The sequence below is a fragment of the Acanthochromis polyacanthus genome, chromosome 3 (genome assembly GCF_021347895.1).
Source record: "Acanthochromis polyacanthus isolate Apoly-LR-REF ecotype Palm Island chromosome 3, KAUST_Apoly_ChrSc, whole genome shotgun sequence".
In the NCBI taxonomy this organism is placed as follows: domain Eukaryota; kingdom Metazoa; phylum Chordata; class Actinopteri; family Pomacentridae; genus Acanthochromis; species Acanthochromis polyacanthus.
The window spans coordinates 33,767,043-33,789,180 of NC_067115.1; the positions used below are offsets into that span (position 1 = coordinate 33,767,043).

Consider the following 22,138-nt stretch of genomic DNA (forward strand, 5'->3'; position numbering starts at 1 on the left):
TTAATCAAAACATAGCAAGTAGTGGACCTTTAAAGAAAATGAATTAGTAATAGATAGTCCATACATTTACTATTTAATTCCACTTTGCCACTGTATTTTATCTTGCTATACGGATTGTATACGATTGCTGGAGTGAAACTAACCTTATATTAGCCATAGAACAAATGAAAGTGAAAATCCATGGTGCAAGAAAAAGATGTGCATCGTGTTCACTTAGAGATAGTAAATTAATAGGATCGATAGAATGATAATAAGCAAAACTTATTTATCATTTGATTTGGTTTTCTATGAATTAAAATTGTTGGATATTTATGCTGCCGCTTGCAGTCTTCCTCCTACGGAGCAGGAGTAACGCTCTGCTGTGCTGATGTTTGCTGAAAAGGAGCCTTGGATGAGTAAGTAATCTCCAGAATGTCCCCATGGTTGTGCCATTTAAACCCAGACTGGATGGATCATTAACCATAATGGCAATGGCAGCGCCAGAACTCAGTAACATTCTGCTCTCCGGCACATGAAATGTCTTCACACAGACTACACATCAATATTATCAGCATATCTTATATAAACGAACACAGCTAGTTAGAATTATTCCTGATTTCTTTAAATAAATACACAATAACATAATATTACGTCCCAGTCAAATTATTTTGCATTTATGGGGCATTAGAGATACAGATAAAAGGATGCTCAACAACACATTTAGTTACTTGGACTCTATGACTTATGGATCTAGTTTTATAATTGGAAATGCACCACAGAACTCTCCGACAAAACAAGAGCACATTTACAATTCCAATTTCTAATATGCCGGGCTGGACATCGATCTTTCAATCGGAGCAGCGTGTCTCTCTGACCTCAGCTGAATAACAGAGGCTTGTGAGAACAGCAGGTACACAGGTGCTGATTGTAATATCAGTGGCCTACCAGGCAGACTGGCATCCATAAACAGCCCTATCCATCAGGCTGGTGCGTTGCCTTTGACACGTGTGTCAGAGGCAGACGAAGGGAATAAATGATGGAGAGAGGGGATCAATCAAAGGAAGGGAGGGGAGGCACCTGCCCCCTGACTGGCCCAGTCAGGCCCAGAGATGGAGCATGATGGAGGGGGTAGGCTCAGGTGCAAAGAGGGGGCGGCAGCTCTTTGTCTGGAGATGCTTGGTTAAGTGTGAGCCAGGTCTCGGCCACAGTGGTCTGTGGTTGCATTAAGGTCCAAAGTCAGGGCACAAACTGGGGTCTAGGGAGAGGACGAGCATGTTTGTTTTTGAGAAGAGATGGGGGTTGTGTGTGTGTGTGTGTGTGTGTGTGTGTGTGTGTGTGTGTGTGTGTGTGTGTGTGTGTGTGTGTGTTCTTGTACTTGCTACATGGTGAGTACCATTTTCTGCATTTAACTATCAAAGTGAGGACATTTTTACAAAGTGAGGACATTTTGGCCGGTCCTCACATTGAAACAGCCATGTTTGAGGGTGAAGACTTGTTTTTAGAGAACAGGTATGAATTGAGGTTTGGTTAGGGTTAGGGTAAGGATTAAGTTTAGGCAATCAGTTATGATGGTTAAGGTTAGGGTAAGGCTCTAGGAAATGCATTACGGTTATGGATGTCCTCACTAAGATAGAAGTACAAACATGTGTGTGTGTGTGTGTGTGTGTGTGTGTGTGTGTGTGTGTGTGTGTGTGTGTGTGTGTGTGTGTGTGTGTGTGTGTGTGTGTTCTTGTACTTGCTACATGGTGAGTACCATTTTCTGCATTTAACTATCACAGTGAGGACATTTTTACAAAGTGAGGACATTTTGGCCGGTCCTCACATTGAAACAGCCATGTTTGAGGGTGAAGACTTGTTTTTAGAGAACAGGTATGAATTGAGGTTTGGTTAGGGTTAGGGTAAGGATTAAGTTTAGGCAATCAGTTATGATGGTTAAGGTTAGGGTAAGGCTCTAGGAAATGCATTACGGTTATGGATGTCCTCACTAAGATAGAAGTACAAACATGTGTGTGTGTGTGTGTGTGTGTGTGTGTGTGTGTGTGTGTGTGTGTGTGTGTGTGTGTGTGTGTGTGTGTGTGTGAAGGGAACGCAATTGGAAGAGAGACATTAGTCATCATTAGGCGGTGAGATGAGACTGTGTCTAACGGTTCTTTATGCGATCACCAATGTGGCAATCGTCTTCCCCTGACCTGTCCTACCTGGTTACTGCTCGATTCATCAGCCTCCTTTGCTCTGGAGTCATCTTGTCACCAGTAATAAAAATAATTTAAATATCTTGTAAGTAAACTGAACATGTGATTGAACAGCATATAAGGAAAAACTAAAGAGTGCCAATATCCAGCAGTTTCAACTGGACGAATGTTGAAGAATGTTGCAAGAAAATTAGCAGTCTATGAGCAATGACAGCTAGCAGCTCTGTAAAGATGTGTATGGGAAAAACTGTGCGCTGAGTTAAAAGCTAAAGTCCTCCTGCTGACACCAAATGTTATGGCAATCCACTCAATACTTGTTAGATTTCACTAAAACCAAAGATGCTTACTCGCAACAATGAATGTCGAAACAAGTATAAGGAAACAGTTGATTGGACATTTCAGCGTGGACTAAAGTGGTGGGCCAATGGTTCAACCAACAGCAAAACAAAAACAAACATCTTGACTTCTGCTCCTACTAGCAATTGGTTTGCATAGTCAGACAATGGCCATAATCTAGAAGATGATAAATATGAGTGCAACAGATCCAAAAATGTCACTATCACAGGTTCTCTAAAGTCACAATATGACGTCCATCATTAACGAGTCTTCTTCCATCAGCCTTAAACACTCCACACTTGGCCAGAGGACTGCTGACCTCATCCCTACAGAATGACTTAATCATCACTGACTGAACCTCCCTTATACAAGTGGAGTGAAATAAGAGCAAATATATAATCACGGTCTATGTGGGTTGAGGCTCCGACTGTCTACATTTGGGGTGAGAGAGACAAATACAGAGATATAAGAAGGTAACAAGACGTCACTGCTGTACTGTAGAACAGAAAAACACTTCAGAAGGCTTTAAACCTTCACTTGGCCTTATCTCCCCTAATTGGCCCAAATCATTCCTCATTGTTCGCACATGACTTTATGTTGAGCAGCTCCCAAAGCCCGGACAGTAACCTGACATAAGGAGCAGTATGATAATAATTACATTTCCTGATGACTGGAGGAGCCAAAGCGGGCCACAGGGGGAACAATGCTTAAGATTAAACTGACCCAAGATTTTGAGGATCTGATGACAGGAAAATCCGAAAGGAACTCACAGCGGCTGCGATGCTAACAAGCCTGTCTCTGGTAAGGAATCCTTTCATGTCTTCCAGGTACTGTAATTACTGTTTCTGGAAAGCAAGGAGGGGCAAAAAGAGTGAAGCAAAGACGAGAAAGAAAGAAGGTCATCCGAACCCATCATTCTACTAGTTGTTGCCGTGGTGTGGCTGAGCGATTTATTGACCATTTCGGGATGCACTCCGTCACAGTGGACGGATAGAGTGGAACGGCATGAAGGAGAGACGCAGGGAGGGAACTCAGGATGGAAGGAGGCCAATATGAATGAGTGAGAGGATCCGTTTCCTTGGCCTCATTGATAATGACATACCTACTTGGGCTGTCCGTTAGTCCTATAGCACACACTACTTAGGCTCTAACTGGAAAATCAATAGGCTCCTCTCTCAGAGACCTCTGGCTGCCATGGCTCTTTGTGATTGGCAGCTCCAGCCGAAGGTCGTCCCTGGCGACCACGAGGGTTTGGCGGAGCGAGCAGCGGGAGGGGGGTGCGGTCCCAGCAGCTTGACACTTTAGGGAGAGCTTAACGAGACGGGACCGGTTGCTACATAACACCAGGATGGTTTTCTTTGACTGAGTGACCATCCATTCAGGCACTAGAGCTAACCCTGGGTAGCCGTCACCACCCCACTAATTAGAGTTACCAATGTCCTCTCCGTGGGGATTTTATCATTGCATAGTCCAAGGTTGGACACTGACCTTTAGGACAAATTTATTGGCATTTGTTCAAAATATGCCTCCATCTGGCTTTTGGCAGAAACTTTTCGGAAACGCTGTGTGTTGTCGACATGATTGAAGAATAACTGCACAGTTAAACGTGCATTGGCTGTGTTTAGATTTCATAAACTCAAAGACACATTTTTTGCATTACAGTCAGTGTTTGCATACAAACAAGCTCCAGATATATGAGGTACAAATAGCATGTCAGCCTCAATCTGTAGTTTTGGATTGTTTTTCACAGGCAAAACTCACTCTTTTCTCAGGATTTTTTTTACTTAATATAAGTTTATCAATGTGTTTCTGCAGCTCGTACTCTGCCCTCATCAATATTTTTACTATTTACATTTTTTTACAGCTGCGAGGAGCTTATTCGTTTCCGGTGTGTGGTGAACTACGTCGATACTACACACAGAAACTGACTTAAATGTGTGTGCCAGCATTTATAAGTGTACATTTTTCCTATTTCCAGTGTGAACACACTGCGTCCTCAGGCACAGAAGAAACAAATCGTTTACTATCAGGACATTGAGATAGTCTGTAATACACTCAAATTGCACTAGGGACCTGAGGGAGTGCCACAAATATCCTCCAATCAGCTTTTTGCAAATACTTCCTTCATCCAATCAGCTGGGAGTAGAACGAATTTCACTTCCTCATGCAATATTAGCAGTCTCCAGGAGCGGCTCTGCAACAATAACTCTGCATGCAATATTGATGGCTTGTGTCTAAACACAGAGAGGGTGGTGCCAAACACACACATACACAGACAAACACACATCTGCTCGGTGACTTCATCAGCTCCGCTATCTGCCGAGCAGATGCAGAGGCCTTCCAAGCAATTAGCTGCCTGCGATGATTTTCTTTGAGCCCTCTGCGGAGCCAGCAGCTGGGTCCACCCGGGTATGGGAGACGGCAGCAAAATGTGTGAACAAGAACATCAAAAAATTCACTCCCTCGGTTCACATGTGCACAGATGCTAGCCTATGTGTGCATGTGCGTGTCTGCACCTATCACGTTTCCAGACAAATGACGAGGGAAAAAGAACATAATCCCAAAAAGCCACGTGCTAACATGCCCCTCTCTTATCACTCGCTTTAAAAGTACAAAGCAAGGAGCATGACTCTGTGCTACTTGGCTGTCAATTAGGAAATCTTATAGGATGCTGCTCCCGTGTTTTTGTTGTATGTAGTAATTCACATTGAAGATTCAACAAGTAGATGAAAACTGAATACTACGGTACTTTTAACATGTTTTGACATTCATTACACAACATCCTCAAATGTTCAAAAGCCGGACTGTGTCTTTGAGGTTGTTAGCTGTAAACTAAGTTATATACTCGATGGAAAGAAAAGGCAGAAGAAGAATAAAGCTGTGAAAATAGTAAAGACAGAGCAAGGACAGAAGTAGAGGGGGAAAAAAAAGCAGTATTGAGGTTACTCATCAGCTGGCAGAGATTTGCACATCCACGGACACTTTGTGCTCACGAGGGATCACTGTGGAGTCATACAGGCTTAGATCAAAGGGCTTTTTTCTCCAGACAATATAAACCAGGGGGAAACTTTTCAGGAACCACAGATAATTCTCAATGTTTTCAAGCGACACAGAGAGGGGAAGAATGAGTGAGTGACAAGCCTTTATCATCACAGTCATACATACTCTTACAAATGCACTGGAAAAAAAGAAATAAAAGCAGAACTGACAAAACCAAAACTGCTAAAACCTCGGTTCCAAGCATCGGCCCTGCTTCTGTTTTCCACCTCAAAACTGCATGCACACTGAAATGTAGATAAAGACGAGGTAAATACTCCTGTTCTGAGATATGGCTAACCGTTCCTCATCAACCGCCAAAAGAGATTTTACAAAATCCAGTCCACTGTGTCCATTTAACGTTACGATAAGAAGTGGACACAGTAGCTCAGAAAAATGTGGTTCGAAAAGTGGGCCAGAACGGATTCATAATGTCTATGAAAGTGTGACTTCACGTCGCCGTATATTTCATTAAGCTACAGTTAGCATGTCCTTCATAATATTTGGACACTTGCTCTCCAAGTAGCGTCCATTAATCTCCCCGAAGCTGCGAGCCTGATAATAAACAGCCATCTCCAAATCAACACTCACACATTTTTTCCTCACTTATTTCATCTTTTTCTAAATTCCATTGCCACATTAGGACAAAGACCACAGTTTAGTCTCACTTTAGCTATTTTTAAATATTATTTCACAATAAATCGAGGTTCTTAAGCCAAATGGTGTTTGTCTTGTCACAGTCTCTCTGGATATTCTGGTGGTTTAATATCTAAATGGATGATTGCACTCGTTTAGCAGCATGTGCATCAAAATCAAATGTCATGACACAGCAATAATGTCTGCCTTTGAGTATTTCCTGGTGAGGACGAGTTAATCTGACACTAAACCTCTCCACTGAGACAAAAGTTAATACATTCCACATGGCAAAGTCATAATTATTTTAAAATAAACTGTACACGACATTTAATCGTGTAGTAAAATTAAATGTGTTTGGCCTGCACTAAAACAAATATGCCAAAGCACAATGGTTTTTGAACATAGTTTATTTGCTACATTGGTGTGAGCTCAAATGCTAACAGCCTTTTTTCACAAACTGAAAAACAAATTCTACAAATTTAATCGGGGCTTATTTAACACTCCTTAAAGCTTCATCTGTACTTGTGGAAAAGGCTGACTGACGAAGTCCAGAAGATGTGGCAACTATGAAGGAGGAACTCATTAATCGTTGCCTTTTTTGAAATGTTTGCAGCTTATTTCATAACCTTTTGCATAGTTGGCTACTTCCTATCAGTGAACTGGCTTCTGGAAATCATTACTGAATCAATATTCTGCCTTATCTAAAATGTACTTTTTTTTTATCAAGTGTCAAAGTTTAATTCGTGGCCATGCATTTTTTTTTACACATTCTATTTGCAGTAAAACATATCAACAGTTTCCTATTTTCTAGTCTTTAAAAGAAAGTTCTGCAGCCCATGCAAGATGCAGCTTAAGGCAGGTTGCAGAGGAAACACACCGATAATTTCCCACTCTGCAGGCAGCTACAGTAGGCCTAGTCGTCTCCCACTATCACAAAACGCATTTGAGAAACAACAGAGACAAATGATGCTCTCTGATCATTACTAGAATTACATTTTTCACAATATTTTTTATAATATTACACAGTCATCTGTATAATTTATTCCCGAGGTTCTGTTAAAATTATAGAATGTCTTGCATTTAAAACACCTATTTACAAAAATCTTGAAATGGAGGAGATTTCAAAGTTGCAGAAAACGTTCAGTTAAATCAGTTTTACAACAACAACCGGGACCTCGTGACAGCAGAGGTGACATCCTGCAACAACACCGGGACGAATATTACAAGTGGCTTTCACTGCACGATTTTATTATTTTATTTTTCCACCAAGCTTTTTTAAATATGCATCATCCCCGGCTCCGTGTCCGTGGGAGGATGTAACGGCTTCTTTAGATCTCCAACATGAAGTCTGGGTGACAAGAGGACTTCAATTACAGGACCCCTGGTTAAATTATTCAGCATGGACAAGGTTCGTGGTGATAAAGCCAGGGGCAAATTAACGGGTGTGTGTGAGGGGAAGCCGCGGACACACGTCAGATATGTGACTCAATACTGTGGAAATGACACCAAAGTGTTCAATAAAAAATCAAAACGATTGATTAGTTAAAAGGCTTATCGGGTGGACAAAACGTCAATCCGTTTAATTATTACATCAGTCCAGATCTTCTGAGAGTAAACTGCAGGTGCACTGGACACGTTTACTCTTTTACGTACATATTAATAAAACAATATCCAACGGCATGAAATCTTTATAGATTAAAGAGACAATTACGCACGAATGCGATAAAAGCAGAACTGCTTGATTCAAAATAAAAAGGAATTTGATTTGATTTGATATGAAGAGGGTGAAAAACGCACCGCATAGATACAGCTTTATTTTTTCCATTTTAATTTAATTTATAAAAAATGATACCAGCTGACCATACCTGGTGTTAGACGTTTTAATTTAAAAATCACTTAAATCCGTAAAACAGACGCACAAGCTTTAAAGATGAAGCCAACGCGGACCACGAGTTTTTAGGATCAAAGTAGTACGAGCTGCACAAGGCGTGGATGAGGAGAAATAAAACATGCTGTGGAGCAGGAAAAAAAACATGACGGAGCCTTATACGCCGAGGTGAAACAAAAAGAATTTTAAAAAATACCCAGAGAAACAGCGAGAGACTTGAGTGCAGAACACAAGCAGCTCTAAAGTTTAAGACCGCCACTTCAAATCTAAATCCTCTACAGGCGCGCTGCGTAAAGAGCAGCGCTCCTCTTTAGAGGGGTGAAAAGTGTTTTACTGCTGGCTGGGAGAGTGTCCGCCGGTATTTGTCCGTATAAACGTACAGGTTTGTGTTTTCCTGTGTGGACCTGGGAGCAGCGGACGGCACCGCGCGTCCAGATGCTGCTGAGGCGGACTGGAGCTCTCCTGCAGGACCGTGCGCCTGCGGCCGCTCTGATTGGCTGCGCGCACTGACAGCTCCGCACATGATTGCAGGAGGAGAAGCCCGACCCCCTTTCACTCTTCTAAAGGAACCATTCATAAAGTACACAAATCCTGCTCAAAGCTGAGTGTGGACGAAAAGTGAGCGGGAGGCGCAGAGGAGAGAATAACAGCGAGAGGAGATGAGCGGCCGTAGACGCTGTTTGAGGCTTTAAGGACGCGGATGGTAACACCGCCACCTGAATATGACTCTTCTGAGCTCCACTGGAAGCGCTCATGACTTGGACTGATATTTAGCAGGCTATTGCGTTGCATCCCTATCCGTTTCCTCCTCCTCACACTGACGTCCATCCGCTGCAAGAGCAAGAAAAAAAACACTTTGATTACACATTTTTCCTGCACGGGGAAGCATTTTGCCTCTGGCGTTACCGGTAAGCATTGGATCCGTCAACTTACTGCGACTCTCCGGTGTACAGCCCGGACCTCTGCCCCAACATGATTGCGACGCAGGCAAAGCTGGTTTACCAGCTAAACAAATACTACAACGAGAGATGCCAAGCGCGCAAAGCGGCCATTGCGAAGACTATAAGGGAGGTTTGTAAAGTGGTGTCGGATGTCCTGAAGGAGGTGGAAGTGCAGGAACCCCGCTTTATCAGCTCCCTCAGTGAGATAGATGCGCGCTACGAGGGGATGGAGGTCATCTCCCCCAATGAGTTCGAGGTGGTGCTCTACCTTAACCAGATGGGGGTGTTCAACTTTGTGGATGACGGATCCCTGCCGGGCTGCGCGGTGCTGAAGCTGAGCGATGGCCGTAAAAGGAGCATGTCGCTGTGGGTCGAGTTCATCACCGCCTCGGGCTACCTATCAGCCAGGAAGATCCGCTCGAGGTTTCAGACTCTGGTGGCGCAGGCCGTGGATAAATGCAGCTACCGTGACGTGGTAAAGATGGTAGCTGACACCAGCGAGGTCAAACTACGGATCAGGGAGAGGTACGTGGTACAGATCACCCCCGCCTTCAAGTGCACTGGGATTTGGCCTAGAAGTGCAGCCCAGTGGCCCATGCCCCACATCCCTTGGCCCGGGCCGAACCGGGTGGCAGAAGTGAAAGCTGAGGGGTTCAATCTCCTCTCCAAAGAGTGCTACTCGTTGACGGGGAAGCAGAGCTCAGCGGAGAGCGACGCCTGGGTGCTGCAGTTCAGCGAGGCCGAGAACAGGCTGCTGATGGCCGGCTGCAGGAAGAAGTGTCTGTCCACCCTGAAGACTCTGAGGGACCGACACCTGGAGCTGCCAGGACAGCCGCTCAACAACTACCACATGAAGACCCTGCTGCTGTACGAGTGCGAGAAACACCCGAGAGAGACCGACTGGGACGAGTCTTGCCTCGGAGACCGGCTGAATGGCATCCTGCTGCAGCTCATATCCTGCCTGCAGTGCCGCAGATGTCCCCACTACTTCTTGCCAAACTTGGACTTGTTTCAGGGAAAGCCTCATTCAGCCCTGGAGGCTGCTGCTAAGCAGACTTGGAGACTAGCGAGGGAAATCCTCACCAATGCGAAAAGTTTGGACAAATTATGAACTGGTAGTCGAGGCAGCGCCGAAAGGGACATTTTGGGATAAAACTTAAAGACTGTTCTCCAACTGAGTCTCCAAGCAATGTGAAAAATATCAGTAACAGAATAATGCAGCGAGCAAACCACAAACATCCCCTTTTTAAAAAAAAAGACATGGAGCAATTGGGCCACTGCCACAGAGAAGGTGAAGGTACATTTTGAGATAAATGTAAAAAGATTTAGTTGTCTTCTTTAAATGTTTTCACAAAGTGAAGAAACTTTTATTTAAATATATGCACAAAACCGTTAAGTGAAAGAATAAAATGTAGCGTGCCAAGTTCTTTTTTTCATTATGTGACTTTAAAAAAAAAGAAGAAATGTTAATAAAATGTTGCAAATTAAATTACAACTTGGCCTCGTGTTTTGACGTGTTGTGACAGCTGAGATGATCAGTAGATCTGTTGCTTCTTATGTTGTTACTGTCTGACGAGGAGAATTATTAAAATGCACAAGAGCAAAATCTAACCTGTGGTCAACCCTGGAAAAAGGACAACTAAAACGATTTTGCATTTTTTTTAAAAAAGAAAGAAAAAACAAATGTGCTCAGACTTTAGGCCATAATTTATTCTTACAGTGAGTCACAGGCTCAGAAGGATTTTCAAATGAATGTAAATCAACGGACTCGTGTTAATATATAGGCCTGGGAGCATCTCTGCTTTCTGCACAGGGCCCCAAAAAACTCTGATTAATGCATTGATTTTATGCAAAGCTGTGTAGCTTCTCCTTATTTTATTTTCATAAATTCTGACATAAAAGAACATCCAAGTAAATAGTGAGATGATAAATTAAACACACTCAGGATCATTTCACGGGGAGTTCAGGTGCATCCACGGTGAACAAACAACCACCTGTAGGTCAGCAGGACCTGTCCACTTATTACTTATTCTCAACCACAGCACAAAGCTTAAGTGTCATTTTAAATTTTGAGATTTGCTAACAGTTTTTTTAATATACTGCAGACCCAAAAAGGACAATAATTGCTAAATGGAATAAGGAGGAATTTGGCGTTCTGTTTTACGCACAAACACAATATTTATATGTAATCTTAATTTCATAAAATATTTATTAAATCAAAAGCAGTCATTTTATATTGCAGCCCAAAAATATTGTAAACAAAGCAACGCAGCAGTAAATAATATTTCCCCAGTTCAGGTTGCCTTATTGTGGCTCCAGCAGCAGCTCACCACACATGACTTTTCCTCGACAGACGTTCAGACAAACGTGTGAAAATCTTTACATTTTCTGCTCATTTCAAATTAATACACTGAATATAAAACACACTCGTTCAATCCAAAGCCTGTGTGTTAGCATTTAGCAGCAGCAGAGGGAATTCGAGCCTGGCTTCTGTAAGTGACAATTTGAAACGAGATCAATGGAGCTCCGAGTCTCTTACCTTCGGATCGATGGCCTTGAAGCCGGGCTCCTCTTCGTCCACCTCGAAGTAGAGCTCGGAGGCGGTGACGGACAGGGTGCCTTTCACCACCACGGCCGGAGCCACGAGCTGAGCGCTGGTGCTCAGGTTTACAGGCCCTGCAGGACGCACAGATGCCGGTCAGAGAGGCAGCAGGATGCCCAGCCTTGTGCTCCCAGCTGGGGAAGCGGCTGAGCGCTTTTTACGCAGCTCTCCAAGAGCCGAAGTGCAAAAGAAACTTAGAGAAGAACTTAAAAACACACACCGTGGGCTTTTTCACCATGGATGTGATTTAATTCACGAGTAAAGAAACACATTGTGTCTGTTTTTAAAGTTGGGGCTGCATCTCCAAATTATTATGCTACAACTGTTTAGCATTAGAGCTGCTGCGTTATAAAGGAAGAATGCTTCAAATAATGTGCAGGTTTAATTCTGTAGCTGATAATCGATTATTATGGATACATAAAAGATAAGCCAAGACACATACAACCTAATGCACATGCGTGTAGTTTGCAAAGTAAAAATCCGCAGGTCAAAGTAGCCAAAAAAAAAAAAAAAAAAAAAAAGGGAGAAATTTGAACTTTAACTGTCACATCTGACTGTCCGTCAGGATCCATCGATTGCGGGCTTTTGGGTGAAGCTGCGTTTCATCTCTCATCAATCTTAATTTATGCCAGTCTGACAATGAGAGTCCGGCTCAGGGGAGCTGTGGGTGGAAGCTCTGCCCGGCTCTGCGCATATGACGCATTGTATTTGCAGATGTGCGCTGCGGAGCTGCGGACGTTGATTTCCCTGAGCTCCCTGCACACTCGTGCAAACGGATGGAACAAACAGATATATATTCATTCCTCTGCCTCTCGCGAACCCCGTGAGTACTGACATGTTATCCGTGGGTTGAAATAACATTTTTGTTCCATTCACTCAAAGACATTCAATTACACCTGGAGCAGACAGCTGCTGCTTAAGAGAGGCTGCCGAACCTCCGCCGACAACTTCCACCCAATTCTCTCCGTAGATCTCACTTTATTAGACAGGATTCAGCGTTTAATCCCATTGTCATCCAGCTGCATTATTTTAATAGCGCTCTGAGCCCCATTAATGCAGCTTTAGTCTGCTGGGCGCAGTCACAGCACATAAAATGCGGATTACGCTGCAATCCGATTAGCTGACTATATAATATTTAATTAACATTATTTAAATGACAAAAAAATATCAAAAGCAAAGAAACGGACGAGCAGCGTTGTGATTTGAATAAAACAGTCTGTGGCTTTGTTGCAGTTGTCTGATCAGGCTCCCATGCAGGGAGTGGAGTTTAAGGTTGTATTCAAAGTAAAACTGCTTATTTTAATCAGATAATGTCTCATGTCAGCCTAAGCAGTATCCTGGGATAAACTCTGCTACTGCTGGATACTAAAAAAATGTTTAGAGAGTTCAGGCCTGTGTGTATGTTTGTGAAGGAAGACCTCCAGTGGCAGAAAGAAAACTGAAGATGGTGTGTTTGCAGCAGCACTCCCTTAGGATTGTGGTAATGCTGCATTAAGAAAGTGGTGTGTGTTTATTCCAAAAGCCAACTTTCCTTGCTAATAAGGAGTCTGTGATTTCAAATAAGGAAGTTTTAAAAAAGCACAATAATATTACAGCAAAGCAGTAATTTTATATCAGAAAATTTGCTCATAACCTAACATGAAAACATTTAATCCAGTACATAAGAGGGAGCTACAAAACACACTTCACATAACACATTCAGTCCAAGAAAAGTGTTTAATTGCTTATGTAGGATGTTAAAATAAATTAAAACAATAATGATAATATTTCTGTATTTAAAGGGGACTAAAGGAAGAAAAAAAAACAGCAGGATGGGGAACGCTGAGAGGTGAAGAAAATGCTTCTTTACCTATTAGGTTGTCCAGGTCCTTGTCCTCTAAGGACGACAGAGTGTCGTCATCTCCATCGAGTGACGCCTCACTCTCTGAGTTCTGATTTCCCAGAACCTGACTTCTGATGGACTGCTTGCCTTTCAGAATATCCTCTTCAGATGCTGTATTGGGGGGAAAGGACCGTTTAATTTTACATTGAATGATTTAATGCATTACGGCATAAAGTCACATACAGACGTGGAATAAATTTATTTCAAAATTCAACACAAAAAATATGTTTGACACTATTTAACAGGAGAGTTTGAAGACAAAAACGCATTTCTAACTAAAACAGATAATCTAAAAAAATTACAGCAATTACAAGCAACACTGAAAGCAGTAAAGAATATAAATGGAAAAAAATATTTATAAATCCACAACAGCTGTGCTCTAAAATGACCTACTTGCTTCTGCTGCCACTGCATTAGTTTAAACTGCAGTTACTAAATAAAAAGACACCTGTATGTTGAAATTAGTGATTATCAAAATATAATCCACAGCTGCATTTTCAGAAGTGCACAAATTAACAACATTTCATAAAAATGCACCATAACTCCAGATTAATTAGTTAAGTCATGTAGATTATGATGTTTTTAATAGATGGTATTTTATTTTCATCAGCTTCCAAAGGTGGGTATAAACTGAATACATTGCACATCGTGTGTTTATCTTCCAGTAAAAGTATTTGCAAAGTTTGCTGCTAAATCTTGATTCAACAGTTGAGAGCAATTCTTACTTGCACCCAATTCCTACACTTGCAGAGCTCCATCCATCCATCCAGACAGAAAGCAAACACAATGTGTCAGACAACACACATAATCCTTAACCCCTGAACGCAACCCTACGTGCATTTTGCCCTTTTAACATACATGAAAACAAACACTACGTCACACAAAAAACAATCCAAACACCAAACAAAGCCAGGGTCGCACACTGCCCATTTTGATTTCAACTCAATGCGACTTGAGGTTCCAAATGGATTATATTTAAAAAAAAAAAAAAAAGGTGATCTGCAAACATTTACAGAGCCTTGCATTTCTCAGCGGTGCATGGTAAAGATCCACAATACAGAGACCGGCTGGCAAGTCTTCCCTATTTGTAAACAGCTTTCACTGCTTCTGTGCACGTCTAATCCAGCATTCTGCTAAAAGTGATACAATTTCAGTCTAGTGAGCCGCTGAACACGTATCCAGGGTTTTTTTTTTGTCATCACCACCTGAGATTGAGAGGAGATCAATTGCACTTCCTAAAAATGCAAAGCCATGCCATGCAGCTCTACCCTTTGAGACTGCTAGAGGAGCAAGGCTAAAAAATCTCTTGTCATGGAAAATATGCAGCTCACTGATATTTAGAATGGCCTTCCTGTAATTAAGCCTCCCTGGAGGATTCTTTAGTTAGCAGCACTGAAATTACTACCAGCTCCCCTAATACGTACCACATGCCATTGTATTCGCACCAAGCAAGTGGACAGGAGGATTGTCAGATGAGCTTAAAAACAGAGATGCGTTTCAGTTTCTGTGCATGCTCAGCAATTCCCATCCCAAAATAAGGACAGAACGAACGCACAAACACCACATCTGATGCAACTAACCCTCGCACGACTTGTTAACAGCTCTTCCGTGTAATACACAGTGAAGCACAAAAACGATGTCCAGCCAGCATGTTGTTTGGCCGAGCGTATTCGAAGAGCAAGAAAAGCTATTCTGACTGAAGTTATGTCACTTATGAACAGATGCATAAAGGAAATGTGGACATGAATGACAGGCTAACTTCTCGGTGTTCCTGTTCCTAAAGTAGAGCCTGCTTTTTTTCTTCTTTTAATTTGACAACCCTGAGGTTTTAGTGGTGCTGTGTGTGGGGAATCAGAGGGAACATGCTAACTCATGAAACGCTAGCGAATAAACATTTAACATTCCATCAAAGTGTATGAAAGTGAAATACCAAATAACACGTAGTATAACAGTAAAAAATCTAAAATGCAAAATGTAAAAATGAAGATGTAAATCGACAGCTGCCGTCAACTTGTTGAAGTTGAATTATTTTTAATTACTGCATAATTTAAAATGACTTCAGTGATGAACAATCTCTGCAAAAACCTGGTGTGCCACCTAAAAAAAAATAAAAAAATAAAGAAAAACTCCAGCAGGGCCCTTCAGCGTCATCACTCATCACACAGGGAACACAAACGTGCATAAATCCCAACAGGTTACTCTTTTTCCAAGACCTCCTTTTCCCCAACTGAGAGGTTCAACTACCTGCTTATACAACTCAAGGCATGCATGGTCACAGCAATTAAATTGTCAGAATTAACAAATTTGTTTTTAACGGGAACGCAGCCAGGAGTGTGGTCATGAGGCGAGTATTGATTACCAGAACAGAGACATTAGTCTTCAGGTATTTACTCTGCCACCTCTGGTACACGGGCCCAGGACCAGACCAAATCAATCCCCAGAAAAGATGGTTCTTTCCTGCCATAAATACATAACAGCCTACTCAGGCCTACTGGCAGTCACACGCTCTCCTGTGGAAATCATCTTGGCGCAGCATGAATGATAACAGTTGTCCATATCTTTAGCACAGAACTGCAAGTTTTTCTTCGTGTTTCAAGAAAAGACATGCAGTATATTTAACTTTAAAAAGGAAAAAATGAAACACTGTTCGAATATATCACCAACTAAAAATGCTAAATTTTCCCCCCACTGCTTCTATGATCATGCATGAGATTTGAAAACTACCGCTTCAAGTAGCTAGCAAACGAGGGTAAATTCGGGCTTGATCTTATACTAAATATTTTCTTAGGGAGTGAGGCTGCATTTTCCCCTCTGCATCTGATGAATATAATTACAGCCAGATATGACCTTTGTGCTCTGTTTGAAAACTCAGCCCTGCATTCTCATCTTGAGCTGCACTTCCGTAACAAATGTCGGGTCGACTAAAACAAGACGAAAGGTTACATCAGAAAATGGATGCCGTCAGGCTTCAATGTCAGAGAGTTATTTTAATGATATATTCCCATAGTTGAGCCAGGCAGTATACTCTCATGAGGTAGCATACCCTTGCCACAACTGGCCGCTGGCTATTTTTACACAGACTTGACTTTGAAACCAAATGTTGTTTGCAGGAATTTGTCTTCTTTTGCCAGTGATGAATATACACATCAGCTGGAATATTTCTAAATAAAAATCCAATACTAGACCGAAAACCTGAATTCATGGAACTCCTTTAACCTATTCTCTTCTGCTAAAAAAAGACAATGACAGAGCAGCAGTGATAAGTCTGTTCTCCGTCATGACCCAGCTGAAGGGAAAATGTGGAGGATTTAGGATGGAAACAGAGTTAAATTCAGAGTCTTGCTGCAGAAGAACAGCAACCAGCTGGACTCTGGCGTCGCTTCCCAGCTGCCTCCATGCTGCAGCCATTACTGCAGAGTCTCCCAGGATCCTGGGATCCCAGCACTTATTGCTTTTAGATCATATTCTTATTGACTCCTGTCACACCTGCCATTTGTCATTGGGAATGATGTCACATTTAACAGGACTTTTGCAGGTGACACTTTGAGGACATTTCCGGGTCCAGAAATGGTTGGATTTTTTAGAAGAGAGTAACTGATTGTGCCGGTTGATGTAGGTCCAGCATGATTGCAAACCATTGCGTGTGCAGGATATTTGCAGAAATGAGGGACTAAATGCATTTTAGAGGAGAAATGCGACTCCTGGTGTTGATGCAGGGACATGAGTCATCTAAATACTTTGGTTATAAGTAACTGTGGGGAATGTGTCACACTGTGTTCTCTGAAAAGAAGAAAGCAGGGTCAAAGCTGATGAGACCAATTCAGTTACTAAATTCAGTCCACTAAACTGCATTTAATTGTCTTTTCTTCTTTACCAGGTTTACAGTACAACAAGAACTCTGTCTTCAACAAATATGTTTGGTAGACTGCAATTCTCGTTTACCAAACATAATATTTAACTTATTATAGTAATATAATAGACATAAATCTCACTGGCATTACACAACTGACAATGCTATGATTCTGACTACAGAAGCAAATTATCCTTCAAAGAAAAGCGTACAAAGCCTAAATCCCAAATGATTTTTCTTGAAAACACAAAAATCTCTAAGGAAAACAACAGAAGAGGGAGTGTGAAGATTACTTACCACTGATATCAGCCACTGTTACGCAGCCAAGAAAAAAAGAATAAATACAATTACATGTCATGTTGCTTATAACCACTCACTTCAAAACTGATTTTGTGAATAAAGCCAGCTAACACTCTCATTAATCCAGCTTTGCATAATGGGAGTCAGAGGATGAAATTACCTCGGTGAAATTCAAATGCGGGTGCTATTTTACTGTGTCTTGTGGTACAATAAATCTTTTATTGCAACGGGAGGACTAATTTTTATTGCCTTGTACCTGGTGTTACCACCAAGCGAGTAAGAAAGGGTGCAAACAGGCAGGGGACGAGCAGACGTGGCGGACGGGACTGACCGTGTTCGGCCGCTAGCTTGAGCGTAGCTTCTGAGTGACTGGATCCGAAGGGGTTCCTGATGAAGCGCCGTCGCCGCCTTAAATCGTCCTCCCAGTAGTCCAGGCGCCAGAACTCCCTCGGCCGGCTGCAACGAGACAGAGGTAGCACATGTGTTAGCAATTACCAGCCAGCATGGTATAGCAGCCCAGCATTAGCACTTGGTCCAAGCAAGCATGCATAAAGCCAGCATTGTGTCTGGAGTTTTTTTAACCCTCAGAATCACTCTTGAAAAACATTCACTTAAACACAAGCTGAGACCCCTAATCATCGTATCCTGACAATGACAGTGTCTTTATCTCTGAGGTAAAGGTGATCCCCTTCTCGTCTTTCTTTTTTCCTCCTCCTTCTCTCTTTGTAAAAGCAAGTAAATGCCATCACAGTTGAATGAGCGAATGACAGCGTGATCATTTTCTGCACACTTCTGTGGCACGTGCTTCCATTCTAGGCTCATTTCAAGCCCAGCAGGATACCTCTTGTCAGGGCTCATGGCGAGCAGGATAAGGAGAAGGCCATTACAAACACAGAGGAGGGGGTGGATAACATTACCAATATTAATCAATGTCTATAACCTCCATTTTTCTTCCCAATTTACATCTTCCTTTACCGGGCCCAGTCAGTAAATCATCCTGCTCCCAAGGAAAAGAAAGTGTTAACTTTTAATGAGGACTCAACGTTATACAGGACTGTGCATGAATACTGTGCATCTGTCTATAATTAAATATTTCTGTTTTTGAAAGTGACAGAATTAAAATATTCATACCCACACCAGAATAGTGTCATATTAGCATTTATTTAAGGCTTCATTTTTTAAATCTTTTCTATCTAAACTTCACTTTCCAACATATCTGCATATTTATCAATTAGGCAGCATGAAAATCCACTTTTTTGAAAAGTAGAAGCACGTGGTAATGATTCACAACTCAGGTGAGGAGGAAAAACAACACGCACTAGGGCCTTCAGTGAGACTAAATCTTGACTGCCTGACTCAAAGTTAAATAGTCATTTTACCTGAATTTAAACTTTCTCATGGGAAAAACACTTAGGAAATAAGGAAATCCTTGTCTCGGATTGACCTGATGTTGTAGAGTTGGGTTTACTGCAACAGTTCACCGTGCTTAGTGAAACAGTGTCAATGCTTTCCATCCCTGTGTGGTGTGTGAAAATAAACTTAAATGATGAGCAGGATCTGCACTCTCATTAGAAATTTAGATACCTGCTACCTAAAAGCATCTGAGTTTTTTCTTTTCCCTTCAGGTTTCACAGACTAACCTTTGCCGATCCTTCAAACCAGCAACCAAAGCAAAACAGCCCAAGTCACCAATACTGAAATTAGATTGTCAAAAGCAATAAAGACACAGCGGTTTAAACATTTGGAAGAAGAATTTAAAAGTCACGGCCAGGTTGTTCGTAAGTGGCGGCAGTGTATCCTGTAAAGGTTAAAGTTGGAGGAAGACACAGTTTATGGTTTCAGTGGCACGGGCTGTGACGGGAGAACCCCAGCATGCTTTATGTGATCTACTCTTGAATGCTGCTCTGGCCGGGGGCTCCTCACAAATCTTCAGTCCAACACCAATGATCACACAGGGGCCTCTAAAAGGGAAAGGAGCTTTACGCAAGAAAATAAATACAATTTCCAAGCGGGTCCTTTAAAACCATGTATGCCCCGGCTAATGAAAACCATTGATTATTTGATTTATATGCATTTAAAAAAAAAAAAATCATTCTCAAATAGCTGGATGACCAGTGCAGGGCGGCCACTCCTCAGATTTTAAGTCTGGATGTAAAGCAGCCTGCAGGGCACATTTATTTCACTTAAGAGTACAGAGAAGTACGACAGGAGAAAATGTTAGTCGTGAAAAATTACAAATAGATGAATATTCTGAGCTGTGAATCATAAGAGAGTGTATGTGGTTGTGCAGAATGCAAGTTGGAAAGACGCAGGGGACACATATCTGTGCAGGACCAGATTTCTCACCGGTGACAAAGACTGTGCTCCATGTTTGCATGTGATAGTCTCAGAACGCAAATGGCCACTTCATCATCCTGCCTGCAGTGGTATTCATCTATGAAAATAATTATCAAGGTTGTGCACGGCGCACGGCTCAGAATCTGGACGCACTCGCCTCTCATCTCGTGGAAGGAGGGGATCTGTCCCATTCACACAATGCACATTAATCCATCAGGAGGGGAACCATTGCCTGGAGTAATTAGTCACAGTATGAGGGCGACCACCTCTGCCAGTCATAGTCATCCGGCGCACCGTGAACAGGCGACCGTGGAAGTCCTAATGACGGGGTGCTGGAAGAGGTGGACGCACGATGAAAGATACCTCGTCATCAATCCCCGATGAGAGCGCCGCCATAACAAGAATGGAGATGCACGGCGCTATGCAACCCCCATACCACACACAGAGTGTTTCCACAAAGATAATAAATTATTCAGAGCTCATCCATCCTCCTAGGGCATCCTTGGCAGAATTTACTGAGGCGCCATTCTTCAAAATAACAACAATTAAAATAACAAAGGGCCAGCGTTGTGCTGCGGCTCACGCCAACCACTTGTGTAATTAGTAATTAGTTCGGTCATAAAAGGTGTCTGGAAGGGCTGCTCGTTAAACCCAAAGCGAATGTTGTCAGCTGATGAAAGTGGTGGCGAGACACAGAGGCCGTGTGCATGTGTTTTTAAAGCCTGAGCAATATTTACATATACATCAGTGTTTGCCTTACAGGAGGCTCTGTGTTGGTGGGTGATGAGGAGAAAACGTTGAGCCTTTCTAATGCAGACCACATTGGCTACTGATGAAACAGGGTCCGGAAGAGTTTTATGTGAGGTAGTAAATAGTAATTACCTTTTTTCTTCCTTTTTTTTTTAAACATCTTTTGGATGCTCTTCAGGACTGTGGAGCTGTAAATTTGAGCAAGTTTACCAACACGTTGGACGAAATGGGGGAGCGAGAGTTTCTCCTTTTATGTGGCCCCGATTCTTCGTGCACGTAATCAGTTAACAAAACAGTTACGCTCTCAACACAAACCGTCAATGCTGCCATGAGGATATGTTTTACTGGTGAGCTCTTTAGAATTTCAATTGCGCTACTAAATTCTCCATTTACATCAAAACAGAGCAGGCGTCCAAGCAGATTTGGCATGTTAGGTGACATGCAAAACAAATGGTTTAATTGTGAGGCTTGTTCAGTGTAAAAGCTGGTTCAGGATTCATGAAATGCTTATTTGGAAAGAACAGCATTTAGAAAAGAGGAAGGCCAAGTGAGCTACATTAACCATGTCCTCTACAATAAACTACTCCCACACATGGGTGCTGTTTACCCAAATAAGAAGCACAGTTGTGTCAGATCGTGTATTACGGTATCGCAGCTGACGACTGAAATCACATTATTTAAACATGTTTTTAAAGCACTGGTCTCTAAAATGTGCAGAAGTAAACGCCACTGTTATATTACAACCTAAACTAATCTTTTAAGAGCCATGATATTTTTTGTTAAGTTTGTTTCCATGAAGAAGGTACTTAAGGTTTAATGTGATCCTAAATAGAACTCTGATCTAGAATTAAGAAATGCTAAAATAAACATTCAGGTCATCTCTATTAATCATTATGTATTATTCGGGCTAGCGAGTTTCTAAGTAGTTGTGTATGAGGGCCAAAATTGCCTATTATCATCAAACAGACAGTTTAAACATGTTAATAGATTCTCTCTGCAGGTCCTGAAAGTTTGATAGCACTGCTCCTTCAATGGGACTATTGTTGGTTAGCTGACAAGGACAAATGAAGGCCATCCATCAAGATCAAAACACACAGGATTGTCCACAGACAGATGCATCGCAGTTTTTTTCTGCCATTTTCAGTCTTTAGAAGTTGTTTTGTGACATTTGATATTTCTAAATAATATTCAGAAAAGCATTTCATTTCCTTCCTGGCTATTTTACTCGTATTTCATTTGAAGTCGGCGTCTCAGGACGGAAACTGGGTGAATACGGAATGGAAAAGAAAATAAAAATACTGTTTTGCATAGGTTTACATTCAAAGCAACTGATAGTATGTAAATGATAAAGTGACCTTTATCATAGCAAGCAGGACGGGCAGAGAGGATGCGCCGGCTTTCATATATCA

General features: G+C 42.0%; 2 protein-coding genes across 2 annotated transcripts in view; one reads left to right on the forward strand and one right to left on the reverse strand.

Moving 5' to 3' along the window:
* The window catches only part of lrba (LPS responsive beige-like anchor protein), a 204,036-nt gene that overhangs the window by 68,491 nt on the left and 113,407 nt on the right, over nucleotides 1-22,138 (reverse strand). The window contains 3 exon segments of the mRNA XM_051945532.1: nucleotides 11,548-11,684; nucleotides 13,460-13,603; nucleotides 17,974-18,098. Of these exon segments, the coding sequence (XP_051801492.1) occupies nucleotides 11,548-11,684; nucleotides 13,460-13,603; nucleotides 17,974-18,098 (406 nt within the window).
* Nucleotides 8,641-10,503, forward strand: mab21l2 (mab-21-like 2). The gene has a single exon (XM_022194381.2). The coding sequence runs from the start codon at nucleotides 9,040-9,042 to the stop codon at nucleotides 10,117-10,119; it is 1,080 nt and encodes a 359-aa protein (XP_022050073.1). The 5' UTR covers nucleotides 8,641-9,039; the 3' UTR covers nucleotides 10,120-10,503.